Genomic DNA, 20,821 nt, shown 5'->3' with positions numbered 1-20,821 from the left:
AACTGTCCTGTGTGCTGATCACCCCTCCCAGTTGCTAGGCAACGTGAAAAACAACATAGGAAATCCCATCATGCTTTGCACAGCATCAGGGGAAAAAAGCCCGGCAAGTTTTTTTATGGGGCGGAGCTTAGCTAAAAATGCACCTAAAAATGAGACTTTGGTAAGGGCCTGTTTCCACTCCGAGCGTTGCGATGCGGCTATATAGCCGCATCGTACCTCGGGTGTCCTGAAATACATGCACGGCAATGGAACAGTTTCCACTGTGTGCATGTTGTGCGGAGCGATCCGAGAATCTGCAGCATGCTCCGCCCGCAGCCGCGTCCCATTTCTTCAGTTCACTTCCGCAATGGGAGATGCGGAAGTGATGCGGCCGGCGGCGGAAGTGATGCGGCTAGGTAGCCGCATTCGCATCACTTTGTAGTAGAAACCGGCCCTTAGAAAAACAAAGTTCTGATGCTGTGAAACTGTTAAAGAAACACCAAGACTTTTTAGTGCTGCTGAGTAGATTTTTAGACTGGAGGTCAACTTTAACCCTCTGCACTCAAAATGTACACTTGCAACAAAACTCTAGCAGTGAACTAGGATGCAGCATTGTATTCATTAGAAAAATAAATTGAGTGCAGAAGGTACGATTGCAGCTCAGTGGTGATAAAGCAGCAATGTTCACCACAATTCTCTTTTACCACCATTTCCATTGTTCATACATTTTCAATAATGAAGGGCATTGTAGAATAACTCTGCAAGTCAACTCACTGCCCATACAATTCTATGGGCCTGTTCACAGTATTGCAATGTAACGGATCACATTAGGGCCTGTACACACTGCTGCGCTTGCGCTGCGTTTTTAAAATCGCAAGGTCTTTTGAAAAAGAATGAAAATCGTGATGACTTGTACACACTGGTGCGATGCGTTTTTAGAAAAACGCAATCGCAGTGTCTGCTGCGCTTTTTTAAGTGCAGCGCATTAAAAACGCATGCGCTTGCGTTTTTGCCTGCGTTTTTCAGAAGTCAGTATCCCAGAAGACTCTGCAATCTCCTGATTCCTGTTGAAATGTAAACTAGAAAAAAAACAAAGGATTCTTTAGCCAATTAGCAATTACAAGAAAAACGCACAAAAAACGCAGGCAAAAGCGCATGCGTTTTTAAAACTACATGCACTTTAAAAACGCATGGGCTTGCGATTTTGCTTGCGTTTTTCAGTGTGTACAAGTTATTCTAACTCACTGCATGCAGGCATTACATTTACGTCCATGTCCAGTCTCAATTGCAGTTCACAACTCAATGGCCATCATTCATAAAAGTGTGGTCGGTAACAAAAATCTGTGTGGGAAAATACCGCTTTTGGTATTTTAGACTTCTGGGTGGTCATTCATAAAAATGTTGCCAGTTGTGATACAAGTGCGGTGATTTGCCGAAAAAGGCTGTCAGTAGGCTTGCGGAAACAGAGAAGCTGCCTGAGTTCCTCCGTGCACTGCTCTCACTGCTGCTGCTTGGGAGGTCTGTCTCCATTAACTTAAATGTATTCTGCAAGCTTATCGCTACTTCCAAGGGAGCGGTATTCCCCGTCCGCATACCCCTTACTCTAATGTTTATGAATTGACATTTTGTAAAAATGTTTAAGATAATCACCGCACAAGGCGGTAATTTATCTCTCTGCTCGGGAATGACAGCTTTTCATGTGGAAACAGCCTTTATGAATACACATTTTGCTAAGTGGTAGGTAAAGTAAGCTGTTTTCAGCATTTCCGCATGCAGGAATGCTTTAAGAATGATAGCCTTTGGGCCTGTTCAGACTGTCAGCGTTTGTAGAACACGTATAAATTAAAAGAAACGCAAGTTGAAAAACGCATGCATTTTTCTTGCATTTCGAATGCGTTTTCTATTGCGTTTTGCACACACACGTGTGCAAGAGATCCAGCTGCTATCATAGGAGTGCAAAGCTGAATGGTGGCCTGTTTTTTGATGTTCCTGCCATGCTTTGTCCATAAGAGTAACAGGTTTGCAGGTTCATAATCTCATATTCTATCATGGTCTCCTGCACAATCTATATCCTTACAAGTGACATAGGGACCAGTATTTACAGGTCTCTGTTGTTTGTCACTGTGGCACTCTTTCTCCCAATCCACTACCTATATTTTCTACAGTGATTTAGAGACTGGTATTTACAGGTCTCTTGTGGTCATCACTATGCTATGCTATTCCTAGCAACCATCATTATCTTACTCTTTGAGACTCTGGTGTAATAAGCAGCCTTATATTAACTAGTCTGCATGTACTCTGTCACACCGGGCTCTTTATTTTTATTTACTTCATTTTCTTCTATTAATGTTCTCTTGCCACAATTTTCATTCTATGGGCAAATGTGAGGGCCCAACAATATGGGCCTTTGGATACGCATTATGCCCACGCACTTTTTTCTGGGATTCCCCTCTGTGAGGTATTGGGATTTTTTATTGACATTACATTAATGTTATTAACTTATGTTTATTTGTGTGTTTGCTTTTTTGTAGACATTAATTTGTGCAATTGGCCTGACGAAGGGCCTTGTGTGCCCGAAACGAGTGTGTCGTTGCCTCATTACTATTGCATTCAGTTTACAACAAAGCTGTCATTACTGTTACAATCCTGTATTGGAAGAATTTCCTATATTATCAGGAACCTTTCACAGAGATATTTTTTAAGGAATCTTTTTTTGTATTATGTGCTAATAAAGCTTTTTTGATACTTGTACCATACTGACCTTGCATGAATTTTTTATGATATTTTTCTATGGTCCTTTCTATTTTTCTAAATACCTAGGGCTTCCTCCAGCCCCTTGCAGCTGACATGTCCCACGCTGCAGCTCTGCTCTCAGCCGCCAGCCTGGAGTCCCCGCCGGTGCAGAGGTCGACCTCTACTGCGCCGCTGTCAATGAAGTCCATGTTGTCCTGGACTGCACAGGCACAGTAGTTCTACATCTGCGCAGTACAGTCTAGACAACGTGGACTTGATTGACAGCGGCGCTCGTGCAGGTGCAATAGAGGGCGGCTTGGCGAGACACCGTGCGGGGACTCCGGGCTGGCGGCTGAGAGCGGAGCTTCAGCGTGGGACATGTCAGCTGCAAGGGGCTGGAGGAAGCCCCAGGTAAGTAGATCGGGGGGTAAGATAAAATGCTTGATGATTCCTTTAACCACAACACACACAACACAAAAAAACCTAGAAAATGTAAATACATACACTTGTCCTTTAGCAAATGTGCCATACATTTTGGAGGATTTTTAAAGTTTCTTTTAGTTGTTTGTACACATACTTTCCAGGGAGTGCTCTTCAAACATGCCAGACAGACTGCCTACTCACATAATACTATGCTGGCAGCTGCACTGTGCCACTGCCATTTAAAGTGGACCTGAACTTTCAGACAGGGCAGAAGGAAAACTGAAAGAAGTGAACCCTGCATGGATTTAGAGAGTTTAGCCTGTCTAATTCCTCATCTGTGACTAATCACAAATGTAATTTGATCTGTCAGCTGTGCCAGCTCAGGAATCACCTCTGCCTCGATAGAGCAGCTAATTTGTAAACACAGTATGTTAACCCAATGTCCGCTTCCATGAAAGCAGGAAATGGACACACTGCAGGTTTATTGCAGGATTAGTATCAGCTGTAACAAAGAAATGTTTTTCTTTAATATGAACCCGAGGTGAAAATAAACTGAAGAGATAAGCAATTATATTTATCCTCCTAAAGATAATTTTTTAACCACTTGCCGACCGCACGCTTATACCGTGCGTCGGCAAAGTGGCAGCTGCAGGACCAGCGACGCAGTACTGCGTCGCCAGCTGCAGGCTGATTAATCAGGAGCTCGCGCGAGCGGCTGCTTCCTGTCAAATCACGGCGGGGGGCTCCGTGAATAGCCTGCGGGCCGCCGATGGCGGCTCGCAGGCTAAATGTAAACACAAGCGGAAATAATCCGCTTTGTTTACATGGTACGGCGCTGCTGCGCAGCAGCGCCGTAAGGCAGATCGGCGATCCCCGGCCAATCAGCGGCTGGGGATCGCCACCATGTGACAGGGGACGTCCTGTCACAGGCTGCACAGGACGGATAGCGTCCTGTGCAGCCCCGATCACCAGGGGGGCCAGGTAGGAGAGGGAGGGGGGGGGATTTCGCCGCGGAGGGGGGCTTTGAGGTGCCCCCCCCCCGCCAGCCACACGCAGGCAGGAGAGATCGGACCCCCCCAGCACATCATCCCCCTAGTGGGGAAAAAAGGGGGGTGATCTGATCTCTCTGCCTGCACCTTGATCTGTGCTGGGGGCTGTAGAGCCCACCCAGCACAGATCACATAATACAATGCTGGTCCTTAAGGGGGGGTAAAGCGTGGGTCCTCAAGTGGTTAAAGTATCCCAGAATTTTCTTTTATATGTAAACATATACAAAGTGGGTTGAATATTTTATTGTCTCTAATCAGTGGCGGTCTATAAGCGTCCCAGAGTTAGGCCTCCTTTCCACAAACTGTTGAGCTGTGTGCTCAGCAAGCAGTTACCAGGCAGAAGCAGTTATCATGCAGCAACAAGCAGTTACTAGGCAGAAGTAAGCAGTTATGCAGCAAGAAGCAGTTACCAGGCAGCAGTGAACAGTTGAGAGAGTTTGAGAGGCATTTCACTGCCTATCGACAGTTCTTGGAAAGGAGGCCTTAGAGAAAGGTCAATGGTTCATGTATTTTCTCTCCCCCTGCCCTCGCAAGTTGTTATCTGCCAGGAAAACTTTTATGGCTGTAATTTGCTTATCAGTGATGTTTACTATATTCCCCTCAAGGTACAGACAAGACAGAAGCTGTCACTACCATGTCTAGAAATTAACTCTTTCAGGCAGTAAAATAAAACCAGTAAAATAGCCTGCTTATTCATATTTTTATTTATTGTACATACACGTTTATCTCATCAGGTCACATATTGCCTTGGGTACGCTTTAAGTTATGCTGTTGCTTATCTTTTAGAGGAGAGAAGAAACTGAGTTCAGGTCCGCGATAAGGAGTGCTATACAAAATAAAATAAATTCTGACTATCCCCATGAGTAGCTGTGCCAGTCCAAAACCTGTCAGTAAGAGGTTCAAAGATGGTAGATTATAATGCTTATAGTAAGTGACAGCATCTACTCTGGGACAAATATACATCCATATGTATGTGTACATAAGAATTTCAATTTTTCAGCTTTTTGCGATAGTCCACAGGGCTTTAAAGAGAACCCGAGGTGGCATTTCATTACGTTAATGGGGCACAGAGGCTGGTTGTGCACACTAACACCAGCCTTTGTTGCCCCATCGTGTGCCTCAAAGACCCCCCTGCTCGCCGCTATACCCCCGCAGTGCTGGCGACACGCAGCGTGTCGCCAGCACAATGTTTACCCTAGCGATCTGTCAGCGCCGCTCCCCCGCATCGCCGCTACCCGCCCGCGTCCCTTCCCTCCCGCTGATTAGAGGGAAGGGACACGGGCGGGTAGCGACGATGCGGAGGAGGTGGGGGAGCGGCGCTGACAGACAGCGCTAGGGTAAACATTGTGCTGGCGACGCGCTGCGTGTCGCCAGCACTGCGGGGGCTATAGCGGCGAGCAGGGGGGTCTTTGAGGCACACGATGGGGCAACAGAGGCTGGTGTTAGTGTGCACAACCAGCCTCTGTGCCCCACTAACGTAATGAAATGCCACCTCGGGTTCTCTTTAAGCTTGCACAATTCATGCAGGTATATAAAACAACTCATGTACAGACAATGCTGATTAAAGTTTATGACAGTGTATAAAATGCAGCTTACTGTAGGGTACAATGTTCTACATTTAGAGTGGTAATGTTTAAACATTGCAAATTCTAACTTTTGCATTTGAAATTCCAAACAAAGGTTAAACCAATACTGCTGCCTTCTAGCATTCATACCTTACCAAGGGGAATATTTTACACTACATGCAATTTGCAGCCTCTTGTGATCCATTTGAGATGGTTTGTGAATTGCAAGGACATCTGCAAATCGATAGAAATCACAGGAATGCTTTTACATTAATGTACCGGTAATTCGATAATGCCGGACTACGTCGGTCCTGCTGCATTCTTTGAGCAATTGTCCTTGTGAGTTCCTAGAATGCAGTGAAATACATAATCGCAAACTTCTCACCTTCTGCAATCAGGAAAAAAAGGACACCAAGACATGCCCCAGCCAAACCTTTAGCCACGCTAAAATGTTATAAGTGGTGCACCATCTTCCCCTCATTTACAGGTGTCTGTAAGGGAGAGGGTCGGTCAGCTGGATAGTGTACTGGTAAGGCTGTTGCCTTTGGTGTGTGATTTAAACCTTTGTCCAGGGTTCGACTCCAGGCTCAAGCCAGTATGTAAAACAGTAAGGAGTCTTTGAGCAAGGCTGCTAATGATCCTGGTTGCCGGTGAAGTCAACCAGGAAACAAGTTCTCCATACAATTCTCTGTTGTCTAGTGGTGCCCCCCCCCCCCTTATGTGCAGGGATCAGAGCAGGTAGCAAGGGCTTGATAAGTAACTTACCTTTCTATTCCAGCGCTGCTCTAATCACAAGCACGCCAAGCCAGCAGTAATGACAGCCCAGGTGATGCGGGGTAATCACTTCTGCCGCATCACCTGAACTGTCATTGTAGCAGTGTGACCTCTACATCCTAATCCTTCCACTGCGAGTCATCTCCGGAGTGACATGGAACCATGCCTGCCAACCTGGGCCAGTACTCACAAAGACCGGGAAAGTCACTTTGTGAAAGTAATTGCATGAAAACTTGAAGGAAACTAGAGATCATGAAATAGCAAGAATCAATACTTACCTGGGGCTTCCTCCAGCCCCATAAACATGTGTGAGTCCCCCTATTTGTAATGCTATTATAGGGAGCCCCCTTAGTACATCATTACTACTAAATAGGAGCATGCAGGTTAAATTCTCACAACTATATATCAACATATTAATACACCAGCAGATTCAAGGTAAACTCTTTATTTACACAATCACAATTCAGAAAATTTAAAAACACTGGGCCAGATTTATCAAGAATGTAAAAGACAAAATATTGGTAGGTTTTTAGAAATCCGTGCAGAATTGTCTCAGGAATCTTAAAAAATCATTAGATGTGATTAGTGCAGATTCCTTCTAAAACTGTTGTAAAATAGGAGGAGCTAGGAAGGTCTCTCAGACAGTGCAGTGTGTGAGGGGAATTGCTGTTGCTGAGGTAACCAACACAACTGCTGCATTGATAGCAGCAGGCTAGGAGGAATTCAGCAGGGGGGAGGAGCACATCACAAATCATATTAAACAACTTGACCAGCGCTGCAGATCATCTTATGTCACTCCCACCACCACCACCTAATGGAGAGCGACTCACCGAGTCAGGTGGACCACAAATGATAATGGTCATATGCGCATGTGGGGCATTCACAGGCTCCCCTCACCTATGGCATCAGCTCCAATCCTGCTGCAGTCACCACAATATCATAAGGATTCAATGGCGTTTTCACTCAGTATCATCCTCAAATGAGAGAATAAACCTCATAGTGCAACATTGCTTAAAGTGAACCTCTGGACTAAAAATCGACTCAGCAGCACTGAAAAGGCTTTGTGTTTCTCTAACAGTTTCACAGCATCAGAACTTTGTTTCTCTTATACAAGCCTCATTTTTAGCTGCACAGAAGAAAACTGCCCGGGCTTTTTTCCCCTGATGCTGAGCAAAGCATGATGGGATTTCTGATTTTGTTGTTCTCGTTCTACTGTTTTGGTGCAATTTTTTTTTTTTTACATTTTGAATTTGACATTTGAATCCTAGTGTGTGCAGCTGGGAGGGGTAATCAGGACACAGGATAGTTGGAACTGTGTCTCCTGCTGCTTGTCACCTCCTTTCAACCAAAAAGATGGCTGCCCCCATGACAAAGATGGCAGCCCCCATGAATCACAAACATTTGCCTGTTCTTTTAAAACAGGGTGGGTAAGAGATTATATTACCTATCTATTCTAATTAACATAACTAATGTAACTTGATGACAATATGTTTGTTTAGGCTGAAGTTCCCCTTTAAGAAATCATTACATAGTGCAGATTCCTTCTAAAACTGTTGTAGAATAGGAGCTAGGAAAGTCTCTCAGACACTGCAGTGTGTGAGGGGAATTTCTGTTGCTGAGGTAACCAACACACCTGCTGTATTGATAGCAGCAGGCTCGGGGGAGGAATTCAGCAGGCGGGAGGAGCCCTTCACAAATCATGCCTAGCCTGCACTCTGCAATCATGTATAGCCTGTAGTTCTACACCGGTAGAACTGCTAATAAGCACTTCTTAATCTGCGCCAGTTTAGGGATAGATTTGCACTTTTCTTAACTGTAGTGCAGCTCTAGAAATTCATGCTAAATTGCCACTATTACCTAGGATTTAAGAAGGTTCTTATCATGCAGAACTGTTCTCCCTGCTGGTTAGAATAGATTAAGAAGAAAAAACTGTTGGTAATGTGTTGATAAATCTCCCCCACTGTTTTTACATTTTCTGATTTATGTGATTGTGGAAATAAAGAGTTTACCTTGAAGCTGCTGGTATATTTATATGTTGATATACGTGCGAGTCCTTCAGCGGCCTCCCGTGGTCTGCCATTCAGCCACGATGACTCAGTCGCGTCAGTCTGGGTCTTCTGCGCATGTGCATAAGACCCAGACTGATCCAGACTTAGCCAGTTCCCTGGGCTGATTGCCGCTGAACTACAGACCACGGGAGGATGGCGAGGGACTCACACGTGTTTATGGGGCTGGAAGAAGCCCCGGGTAAGTATTGATATTTTTTTAGGTCATGATCTCTGGTACACTTTAAAGGGAAAATTTCAGATTGTTAAGTGCACCACAATATACTTCCAATCAAAGTACAGATCTATAGGAGATTATAATATATATATATTCTGTATGAGTCCAATAATGTTGCAGCAAACGTCTAACGTACACGCTCTGTATTAGCTTTGGCACAGCAGCCGGTTTACAAATCTTGATTTAAATAGACAGCGCTCACTGTTATCAATCCACCAGTCATGCACCCCACAAGGGATCAGACTCACCCAGCCTTTTTGACCACTGCTAGATTGGTCAAAGATCGCTCTATGGACGTCACACAGCAGGCTTTCCCAGGCTGTCTCCTTCGCTTGCAGAAGTTAAGCATGTTCTTGATTCAGCATAACCTTAGAATACAGACTGTCATGGCTTTACCTCCCAGCCAGATACAAATTCATCTGAATTTAATGGATGTGGGTGGTGAACCCTGTAAATTAAACTCTAGGAATGCACATCCTTTGGTGGTTGCTATTGGTGGGAGGAAACCTTGTTTGAGATATCTGCGCAATGAAGTTGTTTGGTTTGCTTCCCAATATATGCCTATAAGTATTTAAGACACCAGGACCTAGCTGTACTGCCAGGGGAAATGCTCTAGAGTCTGTGGTGCTGTCTGTGGGTCAGGCAGCTACCTCATTAGGTTAGCAATATTCCAGGTGGTGGTGGGTTCACACCGTATTGTCCTGGGTGTTCCCGCTTGAATAGACTCTGAACGATCTAATTGTGGAGGGTTCCTTCTGGTTTTTGCAGCACAATATCCTGCATACAGACTATGTAACGCGATCTATATGCAGCAAACCAATTTGTAGTACTGGTACAACCAATTTTTGCTTGGCACTGTTGCAACTAAGTTAGATTGTGGGGAACACTTTTTTTTAATCCAATTTTAAGCAACTGGTATGCTTTAAACTGAAAAATCCACATCCCTCTTAATTAAGGTTCCTTTTAATATCCATTCACACTACAGAAGCATAGATTCAATGCATTTTCAAAGACCATACATTTTGCTTATTGCAAGAGCACCATGATGAACACAGTAAGAACTCCCCCCCCCTGGTGCAATTCAATTTTCACCCAAATGCAAACTTACTGCATGCAGCATTTTTCCTGCATTTGGGTTAAAGGTAGCCTGAGGAAACCAGAGCAGTGGAAGACCTGAGCAATACAGTGGTGTGGACATGGGAGCAGATACTTACTGCTGTCTCTGTTCCTAGGCCAAATGCTCTATGGGCCAGCGATCCAGTTAGTTAGGGGCTGCGATCTAGTTGGTGGACAGGGGTGGACTAAGTGGACAGGGGAGTTGTGCACTACCTGCTCATGGCCCATTTCAGCAGGGGAGAACGACATCGGTTGGCATCTACTCATGCCCACACCACTGTGCGGCCTGTTTCAGAAGCTCTAGTCACCTCAGGTATCCTGAAGTCAATTGGAGCACAAGAAGATTTGCAGAACAAAATATCTCCCCCCCCTTTTTATCAGACACTGCAATTGTGCAGAAAAAACCCGTCTGATAATTGTGCCATAACAGGTTGTGAATAGACAAGATTGCATCCCAGCGTGTTTGCATTGCCAATTGCGATTTCCAGTGTGAATGGGCCCCAAGAAAGACCAGGGCGCTTTCATTACCAACTGGTGATGAGTGAAAGCAGTTTTGTGAGAAGTTATCTGTCCCCTGAGTGTACAGGAGCACATACCGCGACTGAGAGGGTTAACTCACCTATGTTATGCTCTGCACAATACTATTCATATTTTCAATACTTTTGCCTTCACGGCTCAACCTTTAGCTGTGAAGGCATGTTGGAAAGCAGCATGTAGCGAGTTTGTAAGAGGCAGCAACAGGTGAAGTTAACCCTCTCAACCGTGGTCTGTGCCAGTATGCATGCTGGGACAGTTCAGTTTTTGCACAACTGTTCTGGCTTAACCTTATTACTATCATCCAGGTGTTGCTTAATGTATGAAACTCAGAAGGTAGTAGGACCCAAAAAAATAAAAAATGCATGTTGGACACTGGTTTCTTCATAATATGGTGGTTAGCCTTGGAAGGGTTTATATTTCTCCTAATACAAATATTCTTATATCCAAGGCTTACATTAAAAGGCAACTCCAGCTTCGCTATAAAAATTCACCTATAGGATTAAAAATAAAACTGCATATTTGACCCAGAAAGCTCCTGCTAGTTCCCAGTATCTCTCTTCAAAACTGTATTTCCACTGCTTCCGGCATGTGGCACTGTACAGCCACATGTCCCAATCCCACAGCCATTCTGCTCCTTCCGGCATTAACTATGGAAAAAGGGGCTGGTTGAGGGGTTGTGGCATTGATAGACAGGTTAGCTACCAACTTACTATTGCCACAGTGTGAGTGAAAAGAAGCAGAGGGTACTGAGAAGGATTTGCAGAACCGATTATGTGGTGAATGTTGTGTACCTAAAAGATGCAAACAGGGTGGAATTTATTCTTTGACTGTAGAGTGCCGATACACCAAAGTCTTTTTATTTGGTTTAACAAAGTTTGTTCCTTTGTTGTTACGGCGAACCAGTGAAGAAAAATTACTCTGAAACTACAGTTGGTTGTTATTATTGCAGTGTATTTTGATATAAGAGAGGAGCACACTCCCCAAGCTATCATGTATGTAGATTATATGATGACCAGGATAGTAGTGAGCCTTTCTGGGAAGTAGAGAATGCATATTTCCTCTTAGGCCTGAGACACACTGTGAGCGTTTTTCTGACCATCACTAACGTCTGAACATTAAAAAAAAAAAACCTCCCATTGACTTGCATTAAAATCGTGGGAAAAATTGCAGTAGCGATTTAAACGCAAGTCAATAGGAGTGTTTAAAAAAAAATGCTCAGACAGTGCTGATGGTCTCAGATGCCCTCATGGTGTGTCTTAGACCTTACAGGTGAATTTTTAAAGAGAATCTGTACTCTAAAATTCTTACAATAAAAAGCATACCATTCTATTCATTATGTTCTCCTGGGCCCCTCTGTGCTGTTTCTGCCACTCCCTGCTGCAATTCTGGCTTGTAATTGCCATTTTTATGCAGTGTTTACAAACAAAAGACATAGCAATTGATAGGTTGAGAGTAGCCCAGTGTGTGAGTCATACAGAGTATGCAGGGGGCCTGGAGAGGGTGTGTATAGCTTCTATCCAATTACAAGCAGCACAGCACATTCCAGCCTGACTGCCTGAGCCCGACAGAGGAGAGAAGATTATATCATATAACAGAGATAATACAGCCACTGTGCAATTAGGAAAGGCTGCAGTAAGCCAGATCACATTAGAACAGGCATAGGAACTTATAGGATAGAAGAAATAAGGCTCAAAATTTTGCTACAGAATCTCTTTAAGAGACGGGCTTTAAGGAAAACTTCACAAAACCAGTATTTGACCCTTGGATGTAGACAGGCTGAAACCATATCTGGTGTCTAAGTAAGTATACTCACTAGAAAAACATCTCTGCAAATAATCTCGCGAGTACCTAGCATGTGTGTAGCTGCTGCACAACACTGCCTAAGGATCTTGTAAGCCGGATCTTTAGCAACCCCCTAGTAACTTGCTAGGCAGTGATAGGTCTGCACAGATTTGGGCCATGAAATGCAGCCTGGAGGGATCAATCCTGGTCCTTGCCAGGCAACATTAGGGGGCTTTACATCAGTGATTTCTTCTCCGGAGTTCTACATTTCATTCAACTGCTTCAAAAAGTATGAAGAAATATAGTAGACACTTCCCCTAGCAAGAATTATTTATACACCGTTTTGAATGTATTGCCTTTGAAGTCAATGTTTTGAGAGTTTATATTTTGTGTGCAAGTAAATTCCCTCACATACACGACCTAAGCAGCACCTGAAGCTTTACTATGTGAATAAATGCAACATGAAGAAAACTATCAAATGCCAACTTCGCTGTTGTTCTATATACAGCCATTAGTACACAGTGCTGTGGTGCAGGTGCTTGGACTTCTAAGTACTAACCTGAGAGGACCTTACATGTAAATATACCCAGTGGTTATCACCAGCTTGAGAAACCCACAACTACAAAATACCCACAAATAAAAGAAAGAATAATATTTATTTCAAATTCAAACAAATTATGCATACATAATATGCATTCTCTAACATATAAAAACATACATACATAAAGCAAAGCTAACGTACAATAATGATGAACATAACTAAGCAGCACTTCAATCATGGAAATTTTTTAGTTCAGTGTGGAGACTTGTGAAGCCACAATAGCCAACAGGAATGGTCAATGAGGAGCAAATAATTCCGAGAATTCTGAAATGATGCAAATTCATGCAGCTTGAAAATTGACCCATCAATTTATACCTTGGCAAGATTTGATTGGCCCACTTTTAAACTGCATACATTTCCATACAAAATTTGCATAATGTGCACCAACTTGTAATTATTTGAATCTCATTGACCATCTAATGACTAAAGCTAAATCTCCTTTATAGCAGGCTAAGGAAGAATGAAAAGCGCACTTAATACAGACGGTATTTAAGAAAATTATGTTTTCATTACCATTTGTATAAACCTTATTTTATATCATCTTTCTGGTTGTCCATGTTTGAGCCCAGCTGCACTGAGCATGTACAGCCTGCACAGTGGTACAGCTGCACAAGAGGCTTTGTGCTACTGCACAGGCTGTACTTGCACATGCGTAGTGCAACCACACTCATACACTGACAACCTACACAGCCTGCAGTGGCAGAACGGAGAAGAGGCCGGGCACAATAAAGGGCCACGCAGTGTCTGAGGAGCTTACATGTTATGCAGATAAGCATAACTTCAAGTACGCCTGAGGTGAGAATTTTTTTTTAAGAATAAATGGTAAGCTGGAGAAGTCTGGTCCTATACAGTTAGCCTCTTCCTTAAGGAAATGTATAAAACCGAATATAGAAGGATCTTCTGCAGTTTTAACTATTAATATACGATCTGTAAAAAACAGTGGATGGTAATATCGTGACTTTATTTTGAAGTATTAGGCACCAGTGTTCAAATGACAAATAATACAAAGAGGTGCAAAAGATCCCTTCTAATCTTCTTAGGGTTACTTTTCCAGTAGGCTTCTTCTGATTGCTTCTTTAATATCAGCATCTGTATGGAAGGAATTACACACAACAAAATCAGCTTGCCTAAGTACTTGCTGTTCTCCTGGGGAAAACATCACTTTATGCAACAGATTAGTGATACAATCAAATACACCAAGTCATGAGAAGTATGAATAAAGTAAACGCAAAAAGCTTTAGTTTACTGTTGCACAGACAATGACAGGAGACAAAAAAGTGAGACTAAATGCTAGTTAACAGCAGAAAAACAAACATGCAAAAAGGAGCAAGAGTTCCTACGGGAATCTGCTGAGGTGCCAATATTCACATTAGGCTAATCCTAACTGGCATTACAACCAATTCCAAATGATTTCATTAGATCTTTGGGTTTTTCATACATTTGTTAACTTGTATAAGAAATTGGGGACCTGGACTGTGTTGCCTGGAAATGCAGTATTCCGAAACCTTTTCAGAAGTTAAGTGCAGAACTAGACTTCAAATAAAATTATTATTTGTGATAATTTATGGGGAAAAGGATGTCCCATACTGTGCTTTTGACCCAACACTTCGTAGATCTTCAACACTGGCTTTTGTTGACCAGTTCTCCTACATCACAAAACTTCCTCTCCCTTCTATGGGGATAATCATGCTATGCCAACAGAGTAGGTCACACAAAACAATGATGTTCCGTATGTCTCATGTGGCAGAAGGGATTGCTGCTTTACTACAGCAGTAACAAGCCCAGAATTGGGAACTGAAAACTAGGACCTACGGTTCACTGTGGTTATATATGGCTATATTCGCCTTTTAGAGCTAGTCTACTTGTGGGGACAGAGGGAAAACCTCATAGGGAAGTTCTCCAATCACAGCACCCTCTACATTGCGAAGCACAGTAATTGGCCGTTTGTGTGGGCGTAGTTTTCTACAACCTATTTGAAACCTAACGCCTGGTTCAAGCCATGTTATTTCTCATCAGATTGACGGGTCAAATTGATTATTTCTAACAGATCCGATCTAATTTTTTATAGCATTTCTTATCAATTTTGTACAGAAGTGATCAGAAAAACAATTCAAAATCAGATTGACATGTCGAATCAATTCAGACAGGTCTAACCTGATCGGAAATTGCATGGTGTGTACCAGACATAAAAGTTCAAAAGGGTGTTGTCCACCCAATCACCTTAGTGGAATTTACCTATGGGGTTGCGCACTGGGACCCCTCAATTAGACTAGCACCATCCCTTGTACACAGCCAGATGAAGAGAGAGTGCGACAAAATGTGCAAGTTAAAGTCAATGGGAACCGCTTGAAAAAACAAAACAAAAAGGCAAATACTTACCTAAGGAGAAGGAAGGCTCTGGGTCCTAATGAGCCTTCTCCCTCCTCTCCTGTTGCCCGTTCCAGCGCTGGCTCACCCATAGCAGCATCCGACTAATTCGGTCAAATGCTGCTATCTTCGCCGGCGAGTGGAAAGAGTCTTCGGGAGTACTCGGGCAAGCGCCCTCTCTCGCCTGTGCGCAGTATGGAGCCTCCTGTCTTCGGGAGGACTCTGCTGAACGGAGGAGTTACCGTCTGAACCAAAGCATCAGGAGAGGAGAGGCAAGGCGCTACAGGACCCAGAGCCTTCCCTCTCCTTAGGTAAGTATCTGCCTTTTGTTTTTTTCAAGCGGTTCCCATTGGCTTTAAGCCAAGAGTTGGAGTTGCAAACAAATATCACATTTGTGAGGTTTAAAAAGTAAATCATTAAAAATACAATATTTTGAAATAGTATAAAGGCCCACTTTTGCAAAAAAGCAATCACAATTACTAGGCTTTAGTCCATAGTTACATAGTTATATAGTTATTTTGGGTTGAAAAAAAAATACGTCCATCGAGTTCAACCAGAAAATAAAGTAAAACACCAGCCTGCTCCCTCACATATCCCTGTTGTTCCAGAGGAAGACGAAAAATCCTTACAAGGCATGGTCCAATTTGCCCCAAAAGGGGGAAAATCCTTCCTGACTCCAGATGGCAATTAGATAAAATCCCTGGATCAACACCACCGGGCATTACCTAGTAATTATAGCCATGGATGTCTTTCAACGCGATGATAGCATCTAAGCCCCCTTTAAATGCATAGATAGAAATTGCCATAACTACTTTCTGTGACATTGCATTCCACATTCTAATCACTCTTACTGTAAAGAACCCTTTCCTAAATAAATGGCAAAAACATTTTTCCTCCATGCGCAGATCATGTCCTCTAGTCTTTTGTAAAAGCCTAGGGACAAAAAACTCATCTGCCAATCTCTTATATTGCCCCCTGACATATTTATACATGTTAATGTAAGAAAGACTTGATAACTTCCTTTACTGTGCAGTCTATCACATTGCTTTCATATTGCACCATTTTGAATTTGTTGACACTGTCACTGTGCAGGCATATCATTCCCTCATTCAGGATCATTAGCTGCATTTTCCTATGACTGCAAGCAGCATATAACGCACGCTTGTGGTTTCAATTCAGACTAGACAGTACTTGAACCTGAAATGCATGCGTTTCCGAATTTGAATACTAATGTACACAAAAACTGCTATTTCAGAGCTGACCACTTTCCCACAAATTATTCTTTATTTAAAAATACAATAAGCACTGACATCAAAAACTGCAACATTCAGTGACTTTTACTATTCCCAGTAGTCGTTATTCCCAAAGGAATACAAGGATACTGGAATCAAATATTTCTGAACTAGAATATAGCCATCAACACGGCCCAAAGATTGTGATTCCAATCACCAACACTGCTACACTAAAGGTGGCCAAACATCTGCCGATTTTGCGCCTGATCGGCCTTCGGTTCAATAATTATTATTGAGTGAAATCTGTGCCACAACAAGCATGGCCGACCAATGATTTAACAAATTTCGGTCCAATGTGTCAATCAGGTTCTCTTTAAGATGCACATACATTACTCAATTTGCACATACATTACTCAATTTGGCATCGATATCCATACAATTTGGTCATAATGATTGAATCTTGCAGTATGCTGGAAAAATCTGACGTGAAAGGGCTTGATTGGGTGCAGAGACGGGGTCACAGCGTGTAGGAGCCCCCAGCGATGCAGAGAAGACACTACAAAAGGTGCACAGCGACAGGGGAGTGGCTCCCACACTTGGAGTCCAGTGGGTGACATCACATAGGAAAGGAACTTTGAAGTACAGGGGATGGCACTATGAATTACTAATAGATTTAATGCGGAAATCTGTCTGCAGACAGGGATGCTCACCGGATGAAATCTGAATGAGTTTCATTTGGATTTCATCCAGGTAATTAAAGCACCTGAGCGGGTGTGTGATAGGGGTTAAACTTACCCAGCAGGCATCTTCTTTAACCTGTGCCACGGTGCGTCCCACTCTGCGTTCCAAGCCGTGTCACATGACTACTACGCTTCCTCCTTCAACCCGGAAGGAGGAAGTGTTTGTAATCACATGACGGCAGCTTGGAACGCAGAGTGGGACGCACCGTGGCACGGGTTAAAGAAGATGCCTGCTGGGTAAGTTTAACCCCTATCACACACCCGCTCAGGTGCTTTAATTACCTGGATGAAATTCGAATGAAACTCATTCGGATTTCATCCGGTGAGCATCCCTGACCGCAGTGTGTGATCTAGTCTGGTAATAGAGCCTGCTCTGATCAGATTTGTTTAGAGGGGGATCTATCTGATGGTCAATCTAGTGGCCATCAACTAGCATATGGCCACCTCAATTAACCTGCAGGGGTCTCACCCAAAATAGTTAAGTCTTCTAAATCTAACATTTTCAAGGGACAAAACGGAGGCCAGTTGATATGGTGCCACCACTGACCTAGAGCTATACAGCGCTCACAGCTCTCTGTAAGACACTTTACAAAAGCAGAAGACAAAGATGTCCTAAAAGTGCAGTACGAATGTTAATTGAGATAGAGGTAATCAGAACAAAGGAACATGCAGCAAGCACACGGTCTAATAATCATCTTCACCAAGCAAGATTTAGAGAAAGAAAATCCTACATGCAAGACTAACAAACCTTCATCTTGTCCTATGGTATTTATTTCCATGTCATCACCTGTAGAATAGAAATAACCATCTCACTGAGCCAACAATATGCCAGTAGTAGAAAGAAGGAAGAACAAGCCCTGCACTGTTAATCTGCTGGCTGACACAGCCAGAACACTCAGCCAACTCCTGTGGCAGTGTAGTATTTTTGCTAATCACACTGTACTGCTGCTGCCATGTTCAAAATAGCTGCACTAGCATCAAATATAATACAGCTGCAAGCAGTGTGACACATAATAGATCTGTAAAGAATAACTAATATAGTTCATGCATCCATGAATGCTCTTGGTACCAGTAGCACCACAGCATTCACACACATGATGCAGTTTCAATTCATCCTTTCAATTCCAGAGTCAGTGGAGTGCCTTGTGGATGTAAAAAGGTTTGCTAATGTCAGAATTCCTGTTTAAGCAGGAAAAGCTGCCATATGTATATGTTTTAGTTCATTAGAAGGTTGAGTGTGCCAAGCAAAATTTTGGCATAAACCATGAAGTTGGGATACTTCTTTAAAACATTGCTCTGTGACTTTCCAGTATATGGAATGCTATTATTCCAGACAGTGAAACTTTCATAAGATTGTATTAAATGCACAAACTAGAACATTTTGTTTATATTACAGGCATCCTAGAATGTCAAAGTTATTGTGAATGCAGCAAGCATATATGCCATATTCTGTTACAATGATTATATCATTTATAATCAATTGTTCCTTATAACTAAACTATTGTTAAACCCTATAATTAAATATATATTAATTTATAGCCTCAACATATGTTTTAACGATGTATTGTGTAAGTGTATTTGAAACATTATTACAGTGAGAGTGTTGATAAAGTAGAATATCGTTACAGAAAATTTAAAAAAATAAATAAATCATCATCTTGAAAAACTGTAAATTGCAAAATACATACAGTACATAAAAAAGAACATTTGTTCTGAACTAACATGTAAAGTACTATATCGTCATAGTAAACTTTGGTATAGCAAACCTCTGGCGATAGTAAACTCCGCCCACAGGTCCCAACCATGTGCCCATATAAATATACAATGTGTGCCAGATTCTGATCAACTACTTGGCAAAGACCCTTGAAGTTTACTATAAAGGGGTTCTACTTTACTATAAATTAATTACTTTTATCCTATATACTCTAACTGTCACTTGTAAAGGGAAAGAGTTGAGAGCTGTCACACTTAAAATACCAACAGATTTTGGAATACGCCATCTCAGGATTTCCTTTACAAAAGCACTCACAGGAACGACTCTTCAAAGATGCTAGCTATCCAAGCTTCCTACACCACTATTTTGGCAGTTAGTGTCATCCAGGGTGTCCCCCATGAAGATATGGACTACTCCAAATCCTGTCTTTCAAAGGTTCCGAGTTAACCAATGAATACTAATGCCTACTTTAAGTGACATCTACATAGGAAACAAGTAACTCACAGTGCATTTTACTCTGGGACAAATTCCCCTCATATGTGTACTTTTTTCTCTGCCATGATACAGTAGTGGTCCTTTACAACTGGTTTTAAGTGTCAGATACATACCTTGTGTAGTGTCAGATATGCTGTTTAGCAGTGCACACATCACATCTCCTCCTACATGGTGTGGGTTCAGGATATGTGCAGGACGTTGAGTCTTTTTGAACTGGTTCTCCAACTCCAGGAAACCTTTATCACCTGATAGGACAGTGAAAGGTATTTGTTTGGGGAGTTGCTCATCCAACCGACCAGCCTGAAACAATATTGGTAATAAAATTAAGGCAATATATACTAATTTAATTTATTTTTCTGGGAAAGGAAGGGGGGGGGGGGGGGGGTTAATTTATGAAAAAATTATCTGTGAAGAATTCACAAAGGCCATCAACAATTCTTACTAACACCAACAAATACCAATTTATGGCTTCTAATTTTGGCTGATGTTAGGTTTTTTGAGTTAATTAAAATGTTAGACAGCTTGGCAATGGATCAATGAGATGCTCAGAATTAAGTCTGTCACTGACTGTCCCTAAAGAAGTGAAGTCAAAGTTAAAGGACAACTGAAGTGAGAGGGATATGGGGCTATTTCCTGGCTGTCCTGCTGATCCTTTGCCTCTAATGCTGGATACACATGGTGTGTTCCTGCACTCTATTTCCTGCTAGACTCCCGGCCGCTCGATTATTTCAGAGCTTTTCCAATCATGTTTCGATGATTGATAGGTCGATTCTCATGTAAAGTATGCCTAATCGACCTAACAATCCATCGAAACGCGAATCGGACATGTCGGAAATAATCAAGCGGCCAGGAATCGAGTGGGAAATAGAGTGCGGGAACCCACCGTGTGTATCCTGCATAATACTTTCAGCCATAGACCCTGAACAAGCACACAGATCAGATGTTTGACTGGATTAGCTGCATGCTTGTTTCAGCTGTGTGATTGGGACACTACTAATGCAAGATAGATCAGCAGGACCTAAAGTTTGAAGCCTCGTGCACACTGTCAATCAATGTCTCCCTTCACCAGCATTGCTCAATCATTGCCAACTTGCTGTTCAGCTACAGCCAAGCATTAGGTACTGCTCAACAGAGAGGGAGGAGGGATAACTGGACGGTACAGAAATGAGCAGATCCCAGTGGGGCAAGCAAGTCTTATTACAATGGGTTAGTCCTTTGCTTAGCAGTCCATCCTGGGCAGCTGTACACATGCTAGATTCTCAGATGAACAACCTTTTTGGTTGAAGATCATCAAATGTGTGTACTGTGCTTAAATTTAGGTCTGCTTTAACCCCCCTGGTGGTAATCCCGAGCCGAGCTCTGGCAAGGACGCAGGAGCTGAAAGCGGTAAGCCCGAGCTTAGCTCAGGTTAGCCAAAACCCCTGCTCCTAT

General features: G+C 42.8%; 1 protein-coding gene across 2 annotated transcripts in view; it reads right to left on the bottom strand.

Annotated features, from left to right (window-relative positions):
- Positions 1-13,784: 13,784 nt before the first annotated feature.
- ZNF451 (zinc finger protein 451) overlaps positions 13,785-20,821 on the bottom strand; it is a 121,701-nt gene continuing 114,664 nt past the window's right edge. The window contains exons 13-15 of one of the 2 annotated variants that reach the window (XM_068281423.1): positions 19,504-19,690; positions 17,930-17,968; positions 13,785-13,931 (exon numbers count right to left, since the gene is read on the bottom strand). In XM_068281423.1, the coding sequence (XP_068137524.1) occupies positions 13,885-13,931; positions 17,930-17,968; positions 19,504-19,690 (273 nt within the window). In that variant the 3' untranslated portion in view covers positions 13,785-13,884. The remainder of the gene's footprint in view (positions 13,932-17,929; positions 17,969-19,503; positions 19,691-20,821) is intronic. The other variant, XM_068281424.1, reaches the window with a different exon arrangement.

Source organism: Hyperolius riggenbachi, chromosome 4 (genome assembly GCF_040937935.1).
Source record: "Hyperolius riggenbachi isolate aHypRig1 chromosome 4, aHypRig1.pri, whole genome shotgun sequence".
NCBI classification, from domain to species: Eukaryota; Metazoa; Chordata; class Amphibia; order Anura; family Hyperoliidae; genus Hyperolius; species Hyperolius riggenbachi.
Note: the sequence above shows the minus strand (reverse complement) of the source record. Positions and strands in the feature narration are given on the sequence as shown.